Source organism: Acanthopagrus latus, chromosome 21 (assembly GCF_904848185.1).
Source record: "Acanthopagrus latus isolate v.2019 chromosome 21, fAcaLat1.1, whole genome shotgun sequence".
In the NCBI taxonomy this organism is placed as follows: domain Eukaryota; kingdom Metazoa; phylum Chordata; class Actinopteri; order Spariformes; family Sparidae; genus Acanthopagrus; species Acanthopagrus latus.
Window position 1 is genome coordinate 6,731,533 of NC_051059.1, and position 12,927 is coordinate 6,744,459.

General features: G+C 40.2%; 2 protein-coding genes across 4 annotated transcripts; both read left to right on the forward strand.

Moving 5' to 3' along the window:
* Window positions 1-1,127: 1,127 nt before the first annotated feature.
* zgc:162816 (uncharacterized protein LOC571260 homolog) lies at window positions 1,128-7,046 on the forward strand. Of its 3 annotated transcripts, none has more exons than XM_037084185.1 (10): window positions 1,128-1,261; window positions 2,850-3,005; window positions 3,120-3,249; window positions 4,613-4,763; window positions 4,861-5,041; window positions 5,843-5,961; window positions 6,060-6,186; window positions 6,353-6,415; window positions 6,498-6,603; window positions 6,702-7,046. In XM_037084185.1, exons 2-10 carry the CDS (start codon window positions 2,860-2,862, stop codon window positions 6,789-6,791), a joined length of 1,113 nt encoding a protein of 370 aa, XP_036940080.1. In that variant the 5' UTR covers window positions 1,128-1,261; window positions 2,850-2,859; the 3' UTR covers window positions 6,792-7,046. The 3 variants fall into 3 exon arrangements, with proteins under 3 accessions (XP_036940080.1, XP_036940081.1, XP_036940079.1); XM_037084184.1 differs by lacking the exon at window positions 1,128-1,261 and adding an exon at window positions 1,345-1,490; XM_037084186.1 differs by lacking the exons at window positions 1,128-1,261; window positions 6,498-6,603; window positions 6,702-7,046 and adding an exon at window positions 1,339-1,490 and having other exon boundaries at window positions 6,286-6,415.
* Window positions 7,047-7,423: 377 nt separating this feature from the next.
* orc2 (origin recognition complex, subunit 2) lies at window positions 7,424-12,926 on the forward strand. The gene is made up of 16 exons (XM_037084201.1): window positions 7,424-7,560; window positions 7,859-7,930; window positions 8,043-8,198; window positions 9,149-9,235; window positions 9,370-9,459; window positions 9,545-9,576; window positions 9,665-9,722; window positions 9,823-10,133; window positions 10,218-10,327; window positions 10,419-10,551; window positions 11,080-11,176; window positions 11,261-11,407; window positions 11,493-11,664; window positions 12,221-12,282; window positions 12,387-12,505; window positions 12,597-12,926. Exons 2-16 carry the CDS (start codon window positions 7,861-7,863, stop codon window positions 12,678-12,680), a joined length of 1,728 nt encoding a protein of 575 aa, XP_036940096.1. The 5' UTR covers window positions 7,424-7,560; window positions 7,859-7,860; the 3' UTR covers window positions 12,681-12,926.
* Window position 12,927: the final 1 nt, after the last annotated feature.

Consider the following 12,927-nt stretch of genomic DNA (forward strand, 5'->3'; position numbering starts at 1 on the left):
TAATTGTGTTATTGTGTTTTTGAGTGTGTCATTAAATCACTGTGACTCTCAGCTTTGATTTTAGTAAAGAAAAGACACTGATTATCTACCTGCTAGAGATGTCAAGTTTCCAGATCACTGCTGTATGCTGAATATTGGACCAGGATTGGCTGATTTGTGATCATGCCCATAAGCCCGCCTCTTAAAAAGAGATTTTAAGTGAGCACAGAGAAAATCTTGCACAAAAACAGCCTTCTAGTGTCAAACTCAGCACATATATCCCAGATGATTTTAATCCCATAAAAGAAATTATCTCTTTGCTTTTTTTTTTTTTTTTCGCATCTGGCTCCCTCTACTGTACAGAGAACTACTAGGCAGCACATTCAACAGTGTATTCAAACTATTCTGTGACAGTATATGATGTTTTTGTTTCATACTTTTAAATATTTATTCAACAGCTTTAGTTACTTTTTAATAAGTGGAATTGGATTATGAAAACAGGATGTAATAAATTCTGCAAAAAAAATCAACTGAGAAATACATTATCTTATATTGAAGATCAAAATACCCAGCAGCATGAAAAAAAGAAAGAAAAAGTAAGTTTTTGACTTTATCCAAATTTTGCCAGCTTCAGGTGGGTGTGCTTCTGTTTCATTTTTGTGAATTGTTTTGTCATTGATTTTTTGCAACCCTGTTGTGTTAGCTTATCCTGGGTTTATCCATCCCTGATAGTCAAAAGCTGCCTTCTCTATGTGGGGAGAAATATCTGTGTGCAAAGTTACTGAAAAAAGAAGCTGTACACTAAATGTTTTTGTAAAAGTGAGTATGTTTAAAATGTATTTCTTACCTTCTATATCATCTATTTATTTATTTACTTTGGAAAATATATTCATTCAATAATATGTGTATTATGTTATAATAACATGCCAGTGGAGATCATTTGAACTGGACTGAGTGTAGGCTGTTGTAGTGTTATGTGCAGACTGTTGTTTAGGCCTACTATAATTACTCACATTAATTCCATTAAGTAAAACTATTTGGCCTGATTATTAATCATCCAAATGAATAGTAATTTACGCGAAGCTGCTGCTCACTAATCAATAATTACAGTTTGGTATTGGTTCTTTCACAAATCAAACTATGTCAATACTTCCTCCACCAGTGACGCACATCAGGGAACGACCGCATGAGTTTGGGAGGTTTGGCCGTTTGAGGACACCGTAGGAGTAACGTGACATGAACACCCTGCAAAACGGAGAGCAATTAGAATCACTGCCGAACGGTAAGTTATCTAAAAGTATATATACGGTATGCATATTATCTGAAAAACCCTACGATTAGTATGCATACTGAGGAGTTAATCAAGTGCATGGTAACGGAGTAGGTGACCTGTCTGGTAGCCTGTCTCCTCAGTGTATTGCTATAGAGGAAAACTACGCCTATTAAAACGTATTTATGAACCCGTTTGTGACCTCGGTTCAGTCGAGTGTTAGGGTGGCGTGTGGCGTTAGGTTAGTACATTTGTTTTCGTTCGTTGACATCATTTACTGTCAGGAAGTATGCAGCAGCGGTGGGGGACTCGAGTCACACGACTTGACTCGAGTTGGACTCGAGTCGCAGATTTGAGGACTTGAGACTTATTTGATGAAAGACTCGACTTGGGCATTCATAACTTGAGACTTGACACAGACTTGACACAGATGACTCGAAAGTCTAGGCTTTTCTTTCGCATATTGAGACATTGGTTTCGTCGGATGTGCAGTATGGTGCGGTTCCAGGGTTGATATTATTCTAATCTTATTCTTGTATTCTTGGGTTTGAAAAAAAAAAAAAATCTTAAGTTGATCAGCTATGCAATTATGTCATATTACTGACTAACCACCCTCTTCTGTTTACTGTGTCTACAGATATGAAGAATACATCAGAAGTTCTTGTGACTTGTTTGACCTTAGCCATGACTTGACTTGACTTGCTTGATTTTCATCACAGTAACTTGGGACTTGCTTGAGACTTGAGACTTGCACATATGTGACTTACTCCAGCCTCTCCTATGCAGCTGAAAATGAGGGCTGGTTAACTGGGCTCAAAGGTCTCTAAATGATAAAACCAGAGGCTGCGTCACCTGCGGTCAAGGTTTCCAGATAACATCCTGAAAAAAAAATACAAAATACTCCATTAAAAGTACTGCATTAAAAATGAAAGACTGTTAAATTAAGTTAAGCTTGTAAAGTAAAATCAAAGAAAATGTAGTTAAAAAGTACAGGTAGGCTATTACCATACTGCTGTAGTTGTTTAAGGTTAAGCTGGTTTGAGCTCTCTGTTTAGGAATGGTTTCATCTGCTTTTCATTTCTCTTGATTAATTGATTGAAAGAGTGTGATTAACTAACTAATAATTTCAGCTGCACTTGTATCTGCTATACAGAAGTGGCACCAAAGCTCGTATTTTATGAGCACTTTTATGCAAAGATATAATTTTCAAAACAACTAGTAACTAAAGCTGCCATATATAAATGTTGTGAAGTAAAAAGAACAATATTGCCCTTTTAATTACTGTGGAGGAGAAGTACAATGTCACAGAAAATGGAAATATGGGTACATTTAAAATTGTAGGTGCAAAGTTAAGTACAGTACTTGAGTAACTGAGCAATTGTGAGTAACTACATGAACTGGTAAAAGTACTGTTATGTGTGCTGATGTGCTGGTATAATTTTTATATAGCAAATATCATGTTTGCGTGTTTGTTATAGACAATGGAAGTCACTGTTGAACTAGTATGAACAAGTATGTGACATTAAAGCAGTCATGCCCAAGAATTTAATTGGACGATCTGGTGTGTGTGTGTGCGTGTGTGTGTGTGTGCGCGCTCCAGTGCTTGCATTATGGAGGGGGAGGCCATCTCTGCCCTGTGTACCCCTGCTCTGGTGGTCGACGTGGACAAAGTGAAGAGGAATGCCCAGAGGATGATTGAGCGCTGTCAGGAGCTGGGGGTCCAGCTTCGGCCGCACATGAAGACCCACAAAACTCTGTATGAACAAACACATACACACACACATAAACATACGACACATTAATGCAGGTCAGTCGTATGTAAGGAGTACTTATGTGGTTTGCGTGTGCGCATTTGTGTTCATGTTTATAGCGAGTGTGCTGACATAATGACTGGCGGATCACGGAGATGCATCGTGGTTTCCACTCTGGCTGAAGCCTGTTTCTATGCCGACCACGGATTTGATGACATCCTCTATGCGTACTCTCTTCCCTTTGATAAGGTTGTCTTAACTCACACACCTAGAAGATTCGTTTTACATGTGCACCCTTTGGTCATGTGGCACTGTCATACTGGAAAAGTGACAAAATCAAGCTATAAACTCAATATGCACTCTAAAATACTCTTGATTTTTGAGTGTGATTTAAATATACAATATTGTCCCACACTGGGTGTTTTTCACAAGATATTATGACGTGTCACATTCAGATAACGCAGGTGTAGATGAAGAAATTGAATGAGGTGGAAACACACACAGCAGTGGGTTTAGGGAAACTATTTATTTTCCCTGAAAAGCGGTTCCATGAGGCTTGAAGTTTGATATACTTTGGGTAAAAGCATGGCTTATGAGAAATCATGTAAACAAAGGTATTAAAGATGCTTCTCACAGCTGCATATCATTCAAATAACTTGCAGGTGGTTGTGACTCTATAAAATGCAACATGTAATGACGAATGAATGAAATAATACTGCGTGATTTCAAAGGTTAAATGTTGATTATACCTCTGAAGGACAGCTAGTACATAGAACATCCTGAACTGCCGACACCACTGCAGCAGGAGTAGCATTAAACCACAGGTGGAACTAATTGATGTGACTAATTAATGACACTCCTGTAAGTGTAGCAGAGAGCCAGCCTTTTTTTTCCCCCAATCTTTATTTAAATTCATCACCAATGACAAACAATACTGAACATGGGGTACATACATTCGACTCAATTAGAGGACCCAAAAGCTTTGTGGAGAAAATAACTAAATAAAAAAATATAAGTGGATAAATAAAAATCACAATGAGGATCTCAAGGCTCTGTAGAGAGCAACAGTCCGGATGGCCTTCCTGTTCATTAGTCCTGTTAATGTATCAAAATATATCCTCATTTCATTTTTTAAATTGGTGTATGTTGGGTTTTCTTTCAGTCCATTTGCATTTATGTACATAAAAGCAGAGAGCCAGCCTGCACGACAGCATGGCCCTGGAGCTGACACGGCTGCACAGAATGCAGCATCATTAATGTCAGAGATTACACTCTGCTTTTCTTGCTCTGATGTGTCAGAATGTCTGCCATGATGAAATAAGATACCTACTGTACTACAACCAAGATCATCCAAAAATTGACCAGCAGATGTTTGGTATTTTACTTTAAACTTGACTTTTTCTTAGTGACTGTATCAAGTCATTATCAGTGCTTGCAGTTCATTATTTTTTCTGCCCATAAAGTACTATTTTTTTTTTATTCTGAACATCAACTTGCTGGTAGATGCAATTGATATTTCTTGACACAACTTCCTCTTTTTCCTTTGTTAGGTTGTTATCTCCCAACAATACTCCAGATGCCAATTGCACTCTGTGTGTGTTTGTGTTCACAGGTGGAGCGTTGTGCAGCCCTATCAGAGAGGCTGGATCTCTTCCAAGTTTTACTGGATCATCCTCAGGCTCTGGAGCAGCTCAAAAAGAGACCCCTGAGGGACGGTCGGCTGTGGCACGTCTGGCTCAAACTCGACTGTGGCAACGGGAGAGGTAAATAGACAGGGAGATCTGATCTGGACATAGATCATCAGTTACTAAGCGGTGGGAGTCAAGCGTGTGTTCATCCTCTGTTTGTTCTTTGCTGTAGCTGGTGTGCTGCACTCAGAACCTGAGGCGCTCAGACTGGCTCAGGCCATCACTGAGACAGAGGGTGTGGAGCTAACAGGGGTGTACGCTCACTGTGGGAACACCTATAATTGCAGAGGAGTGGAGCAAATACAGGCTGTCGCCCAGGAAACCACCAACTTTACTCTGCAGTTCATGGAAAAGTATGACAAAAATGAAAATAAAGTAATCTCACATGTTACCTGCCACATAGATGGTTAAAACATGTAAAACATTTTCTTAGATACATTTTAAAATACATTTGACTGGTGTGTGTAACAGTGTGGGTTTTCCCTCCGGACCATAATAGGTTCTTCCCTTCACAAAAATCTTTTTTCTTTTTTTTTTGTGAGAGCTGTAAAAGAGGGAAGAGTAAAGTTAAGTGAATAAGAAAGGACTTCAAAATTCACAACATTTTAAAAGTGTAGAATTGCACAGTAACACTACTTAAATCTGCCTTAATTACACTGTCCTGTCATATAATTAGCTTTAATACATTCCAGCTGTTCTAGTTAAAAGTGCAGTATGTAATTTCTTTTGCTGAGAACATTCAAAAATGATCAACAGAATATAAGAAAATAACAGTTTTGAGGGTAACGAGGTGTATGTATTGTGATCTTGCATCACCCTCTGATGTTTTGAGCATGAATCCAACGGGTGGCCAATTCTTACAAATTGCAGCTTTGAATGCCTTTAAAATTGATTTCACTTCAATTGATGTCAAAAAGTGTCACTTTCAGTAAAAAACTTGGATTTATCAGCTCTCACCTCTAGTGTGTGTGTTTGGGTTTTAGTGTCTTTCAGCTCAGTGTTTCAGGTTTCAAACTTGCAAATGAACTGTTTTGGTTCCCTCTCATCAACCTGATTAATTCAAATGTACGTTTAATTAATCACTTTAACGCCTCAGCAATCTAACGAGTAAATAAGCAGTCAGATGTATTTCTTATGAAATGTCTTGATTTCAGACTAAAGGCTGTTGGCATCACCTGTAAGTCCAGCATCGGCTCCACCCCTTCCTGTAGTCACCCAGTCAAAGACATGGCCCAGCTGAGTGAGGTGCATCCTGGAAACTATGGCTTCTATGGTGCGTGTATGGATGGATAGATGTAGTTGTTTTCAGTTAAAATAGGCTTAGGAAATAATTCTAAATTCAACAGTGATGATGTTGCTGATGGATTGTAGATGTGCAGCAGTCTCTGATTGGCTCGTGCAGTCTGGAGGATGTGGCTGTGAGGGTGTTGACCAGAGTCATTGGACACTCTCCTCACAGGAACCAGCTCCTGATTGACTGTGGATGGACTGGACTCAGGTACCTTCATCAATATAGTTTACACCATTTATAATTTGCCGAATTGATTTTCCTGGTTGCCATTTCTAAGTTGTCATGATCCTTTATCTATTAATTCAGGACTACCAACCTGACTCCTGGCTATCAGTTGCTCCCACATTTGCCTCAAACCCTTTTTTGCTCTTAGTCTAGACGGAGCTGGCAAACTTCCCACAGGATATGCCATGATTGAAGGCCACCCAGACCTCAAGTAATGCCATCTACTCTTGTCTCTAGTTTGAACACTACAGTCAAGTGTGCATGAAGTTCTGATGAAAGATATTTCCCTCCAGGTTGTTGTCTATGACTCAGGAGCACGGCAGAGTGGAGCCCATTTCAGGACCGCTGGACTACAGCAAATACCCCCTGGGCTCTCTGCTCACACTGATCCCCTACCATGTTAGTGCTGTTCTATAAGGAGAGAAGCTTAACACTGTGGCAGTTTTATTGTGTTGCTCTGCTTTTGTGTGACCCTCTGTCTGATGTTTTTTTCATAGTCCTGTGCAACTGCGATGATGCATCCTGTGTACCATGTGCACTCTGAGGGTCGTCTGCTGGGGAAGTGGACACCAACACGTGGGTGGTGAACAGTGTGGTTATACGACACCTTGACAGGATAGCTAACTGAACACTAGAGGATCAACTTCTTGGAGAAACTCATGTCACCTGTGATCGATTTAATAAGTAGAGGACGACTGTGGTTGAATATTCACCTTCCCCTTAGTGTAAGAGTACTCCAAAATTGACTGATTAAATAACATGAAGTACTTTATGTAAATCTGTTGCCCAATTTTTTTTACTAATATGATGTGATGTGATTAAAATCAAGTTTTAGTACTACAGTATGCTGTCTCATCATTTAAATGATATAATCTTGCAGTGTTTTGAAATGAGTCTGTGTGTGTGAATGCAAATGGATCAGTTTGCTAGTACTGCCAAGGGCTGTCAGTATGTGGGTGCTGACTGGAGGTTGAAAACAATCACATAATTGATTCAAATGAAGAAATTGGTAGCACAGATCATATAAGTAAAATGTATGGGACTTGTAGATACTGAAAGATAGATACATGGGACTGTTGACTAAACTGAGGGATTTAAGTTGCAATTTCAGCTCTGAAGGATAATCGTCAAACTGTAGTCTCTGCAATGTGGTTGCGTGCGACAGAGCGAGGTGCATCATGGGAATTGCTGTTTTAACTGAACTAGCGTTGTGATTCGCTATCATATGACCTTTCACTTGTCACGTGGCTTAAAACTTCAGGATGATGGCGCGGAAAGTTTTCACACCGCACGGCGTAGTTTTCAGTTCGTGAAAGTTTTGTTTACATTTTCCTCCGGTGACACCGACATTAGCAGGTATGTCGCCACAGTTCACACATAGCTGCTTGCTGTTCCTGTCGTATTTCTGGACTTTCAGTGTGCGGCCGCTGTCTGTTATAGCTGAATATCTTCAGGGCTTCTCTCCTTCACTCCACTCTGTCGGCTAACAGTCTTATGACTTTACAATGACTGGCAGAGAAAATACTACATAAAGGTTCTGGTAAATCACATAACGCAACATTTAAAAGCTGTATTTGTTTGTGAAGCCCTGCTTAGTATCTCGCTTTTAGCTAGCTACTGTCACACTGTGACGTTATGATGTATTTCCCTTTAGCCATGAGTGTGTTGGAGGTGAAGTTTATCGGTGATGGAGATGCTCTGGAGCACATCGTGGACAAACAGGAGGGTAATGACAACAGACACTTTACTTCTCTTGCTTTGATATTTCTGTTTATGAACATGTAGATGACTAACTAACTCTGTAACTAGCTACCTACCTGTCTGTGTGTAACCACAAGGTGTGCAGAGCAGCAGTGGGTCTGTTCAGAAGATGGTGACGTTCAAGAGCCCAGCAGGACGACGGGCCAGAGAGGAGGCAGAACATGACGGGGATGAAAATGGACTCCTCGATGAGCAGAACTATATCCAAGCTCTGGGAACAGATTACACAGAAGGTGAAAGAGACTTTGGCTGGTGTTTAGTACCTGTTTTGGGTGGTAAACTTTGCATGTAGACTCCCTACCAGTTTATTTGGTCCAGCTCTCTTTTATAGTTGAAAGTTTTTTGTTTTAGCTTTATTTATCCTGTTGGAAAGTAATGCAAAACAATACCAAGTTACCTCTTAGAACACAATGACACGGTCACCAGTTCATTAAGTACACACAGACAAAATTAAGTCAAACACAATAGAACTGCTAGTGCAGTTCCCACGTTTGTGAAGGTTATACTGCTTGCTCTTGTTTTTGGAAACATCTGAGAAGTGCCCCTCATTGGTTATATAGTTACATCACTGCGAGTATTTCGAGTGTATATTAACATACTGTTACGATTAAGCAGTGCTGTACAAAGTACCCAGAAGACCCACTTGGGTAAAAGTAAACATATCCTGTTAACCCCTACAAATAACGTCTTATTAAAATTATTTTCATATCTCATATTAAATTCGTAGTTGTAAAGTATTACAAGTACTAGAAAGGTCAATTATACTTGTATTTACATGGATGTAAATCAGTTGTTTTATTTAATCTGATCGCTGATAAGAAATTGTTAATTTGCCCTGATGTAGAATGCAATCTACACTCTAGTAACGTGAGATATCAAATACATGTAGTGAAGTAAAATATACAATATCTGCCTCCAAAATGTAGTGGAGTGGAAGTATGAAGTAGTAGGAATTGGAAATACTCGAGGAGAGGGTACAGCCACCTCAAAATTGTTCTTAAGTACAGTACTTAAGGAAGTTCCATCACTGTGTCAATGCTGGAATAAAAATACCAGCTCCACTTGCTCCAGGTACAACTTGCTGTAGCACATTGATCATTTTGTTCTTAGTACTGCTAAACATATAAAAATGATCATTTGATGTGGTTACACTTCAGTTCCATCTTTTGTCTCGGATCTACAGAAGATGAGGACGGTATGTCCAGGGTGGCTGGATCCTCCATTTTCACCTTTCAGAAAGTCAAACGTGGACACAGCATGGCTCAGACTGGTGAGAATCTCCATTTACCCGTGTCACTCACATACACACGGCTGTCATGACATCAGCTGCATATTTCAGATGATATTGTTAACATTTATCATATCAGGATATTGGACACTTTGTTTGTGTGTTTTTATAAACAGCAAGTGAGTTGGCTCGCACTCCTGGAAAAAGCGTGACCTTCAGCACGACGCCTAACGCTGAACCCTCCACTCCCACCCGAACAGGCCGCAGTGAGTTCAACACTACTTCCTCATATTTTTGTCTCCATTTACTTTAAACTAAGACACCTTTATCTCTCTGCCTCTCTCCGACTAGACAACAGAGGTGAAAGCAGGACACCGCAGAGGGTAAGAATAGAAGGAATGTGTTTGACTTGCGATGTTTTTTTGTGAACCTGTAGTCTTCTCGGGGTAACCTCTGCTTTTTGTATGACAGAGGAAGAAGGTTCAGTTTGTCTCCACAACACCTCACAGGCTCAGGAAGAGAATTACGAGTGAGTTGAACATGTTACAGTGAGACTAGACTCTCATGCAGTACTATAGGTATATAGAATTAGACTTCAGGTCTGATCTAAAGCTGTGTGATACTTTCAGCACCGAGCATCCGGTCTGACAGTGATAGTGAGCTGTCGCCCTCTGACTCTGGGGAGGACGAGGATGAAGCGGGAGAGGAGGAAGAGCAGAATGTCAAGAAAGAAGACAAGGAGAACTCAAAGACTCCGAGAACACCGAGTAAAGGTTTATCTGCTGCTCTCTACAAGACTCCTGCCAAGAAGAGCAAGAACGCCTCTGAAGCACTCGGCCAGCCCAGTATGATTGAGGAGTATTTTGAAGCTCATGGCAGCTCAAAGGTCTTGACGTCAGACCGCACCCTGGAGCGTTTGAACACCCCAAAACTTGACCGGGTCAGTATCTAACAACCAGAGTAGTGAGTGTATTCAACAAGCTGGGTTTCTGTGCATTGATGACCCTGATTTTTGTGTTTGCAGGAGATGTTGGTCCAGCTTTTAGAAGGAAAATCGTCGTGCTACTCAAAAGAGATCCAGCAGCTCCACAACAAACATAGAAAGCACTTTAGCAAATGGATGTTACAGTTACAGTGAGTGTGCTTTTTCCTTGATCCTTTTTCCATGCTTTTTTTGTAGCATTTTAAATTTAGCACAAAACATAAAGTGCCTTTGTGTTTGTAGGTTGGGATTCAGTGTGATGGTCTATGGTTTGGGGAGCAAAAAAGCTCTGCTGGAGGACTTCCGTGTGTCTCACCTGGGGCAAGAGATCCATCTCGTGGTCAATGGATTCTTCCCTTCCATCACTCTTAAATCAGTCAGTATACACACAAAACACTTAACTTGGACTCATATAAGAGTGCTCATTGTATGAATGCTGTAATTTTTTTTTTTCTTCTTGTCAACAAATTTCATAAAGACAGAAAAAATAATCCTACTAATAAGTGATTTGAGTCAATTCCGAGTACAATGTCCTGTTGAAGAAAACACTCATCACAGTTAATCCACACCTGAAAATAGTTCCCAACAAATGCAATATATTCTGCAGTTTGAGTAACATTTTCCAAACCTGTATCCAGCAATTAAAGGTGACTTAAAAAAAATAAAAACATATTTATGACCCAGTTTAAAGATTTAAGTCTTCAAGGAAGCAGTGGGCTGAGAGCCACAGACAGGGTGTGGTAGTTTAAATGTTTTTAAGAGATAGACTAATGCGTTGGTTTTGGTTTTTTCATGAGATTCATTGACTTGTGGTTTAAAAAAAAGAAACACTTCTGCAATATTGAAGGTGGAAGATTTTCCTTTTTAAAACTTGTATCTCTACCATACTGTGCTGTCATTACAGATCTTAAACGCTCTGACGTGTGAGGTTTTGGAGCATCAGGGAAGCTTCCGCACCCCCTCAGACCAGATCCAGCACATCACTCAGACCCTTAAAGACAGTGAGTGTGTCTATCAGTCAGTTAATTTTGTGTTAAGCTTGTTTTGGATTTCATGTGTTTTAAAATTAAAGCCTATCCTCATAGGCCCAGACCTCCATGTGTACTTGCTAATACATAACATCGATGGACTAATGCTGCGAGGAGAGAAGACCCAGAGTGCACTGGGGCAGCTGGCCTCCCTACCCAACCTGCACTTGGTGGCTTCTATAGACCACATAAATGGTCCATTGGGTGGGTGTTTCTAAGTGTGTGTGCTGCCTGATTAACTAAATTGAAATGTGTTCTTGTAGCTAAATCTCTCACATGTATTTCCCAGTGTGGGACCAGTTTCAGCAGAGCCAGTTTAACTGGCTGTGGTGGGAGTGTGTGACGTTCCAGCACTACGTGGAGGAGACGTCGTATGAAAACTCACTACTGGTGCAGCAGACTGGCGCTCTCGCTCTGTCCTCCCTTACACATGTGTTACGCAGCTTGACACCCAATGCAAGGTACCACATACATCGGTCCTTAGAAAGTCTCAAATCCAACAATCAGAATTTTAATTATGTCTTAAAACTGATTTGATTATAAGGTGCTTTTATAAGGTTTCATGAACTTCAGTCTTTCTTTTAAATGTGTTTTTGGGAAAAAAGTTGTATTGGTCACACTGTAGCAAAACTAGAAAGCCAACACGGAACTAGTAGTCACTAATGCAAACTGTGCAGCCCAGTCAGAATCAGAGCATTCCCAGTCAGTGGGTGCAATGTGGTGTGTGGGCTCTAATCAAACAAATAGCTACTCCTAAAAGTGATAAGGTAAAATGTATTGTCATTGTTAAGTGCAATTTCAAACAGATCAGGCTTGAGAACATCAAGTGTCCTGTTGCATTTTATGCAATTCCACCTCCAAACTTAATAAGGTCCCATTGGCCCATATGAAGATGAAATGAGTTAAAAATGTCTTCAATTTAATTTGCTGCAACCTGCAGGAACCTTGCACATATGTCACCATATTATTTGTTAGAGCTGTTGAGCAGCTGATGAATTGTGTCCTTTCTTTTTGCAGAGGAATTTTCAAACTGCTGGTGAAATTTCAGCTGGAAAACAAAGATAACCCTTCATACTCAGGTACACGCACACACATACTTACACTTAATCCGGTAAGGATTATCTCCTGAATGTATGACTTATTTTACTTTATGATTGTAATGTTTTCTCATCACTTTGCGAAGGATTGTCATTCCAAGATTTCTACCAGCGTTGTCGAGAGGCGTTCCTGGTGAATTCTGACCTCACACTGAGGACTCAACTGACTGAGTTCAGAGACCACAAACTGATCCGTACACGCAAGGTGGAGTCTTGTTTCACTTTAAAAACCCTCACCACCATAATTCTTTTGACCTCTGTCTCTCTTACTTACATTTAATTCTATGATTCTCCAGGGTGCAGATGGAGTGGAGTACTTGCTGGTTGCTGTGGAAGCGAGCACGCTGATGGATTTCCTGGAGAATGAGGAGGGTGACTGAGAAGTGAAAACTTTGGACTTGCGTCACTTAAACTTCAGTAGCTGACTGACTTTACCAGAATATAGAAAGACAGAGTTACATCTGAATTGCATAAAACTTGAGCCCGGCTTACAGGCTATGCACAGTTTAACCTAATGGTTTAATAATTATTGGTGAAATTTTTTGACTTGTCATAAATGCCCCACTGTAGCACTGTGCACATTTACATCTTGTGTTTTGTAAATTAAAATCAACACTTGGAGTTCAT

What these genes read in the sequence shown, in the direction of transcription:
- zgc:162816 (XM_037084184.1), top strand. Translation starts at nt 1,435, where the DNA reads ATGAACCCGTTTGTGACCTCGGTTCAGTCGAGTGTTAGGGTGGCGTGT. An exon ending in TGGAAACTATGGCTTCTATG is followed by an intron (nt 5,962 to 6,059) that starts GTGCGTGTATGG and finishes GATGGATTGTAG; the next exon opens with ATGTGCAGCAGTCTCTGATT. An exon ending in TGTGGATGGACTGGACTCAG is followed by an intron (nt 6,187 to 6,352) that starts GTACCTTCATCA and finishes TTTTGCTCTTAG; the next exon opens with TCTAGACGGAGCTGGCAAAC.
- orc2 (XM_037084201.1), top strand. Translation starts at nt 7,861, where the DNA reads ATGAGTGTGTTGGAGGTGAAGTTTATCGGTGATGGAGATGCTCTGGAG. An exon ending in ACACAGCATGGCTCAGACTG is followed by an intron (nt 9,236 to 9,369) that starts GTGAGAATCTCC and finishes TTTTATAAACAG; the next exon opens with CAAGTGAGTTGGCTCGCACT. An exon ending in CCACATAAATGGTCCATTGG is followed by an intron (nt 11,408 to 11,492) that starts GTGGGTGTTTCT and finishes TGTATTTCCCAG; the next exon opens with TGTGGGACCAGTTTCAGCAG.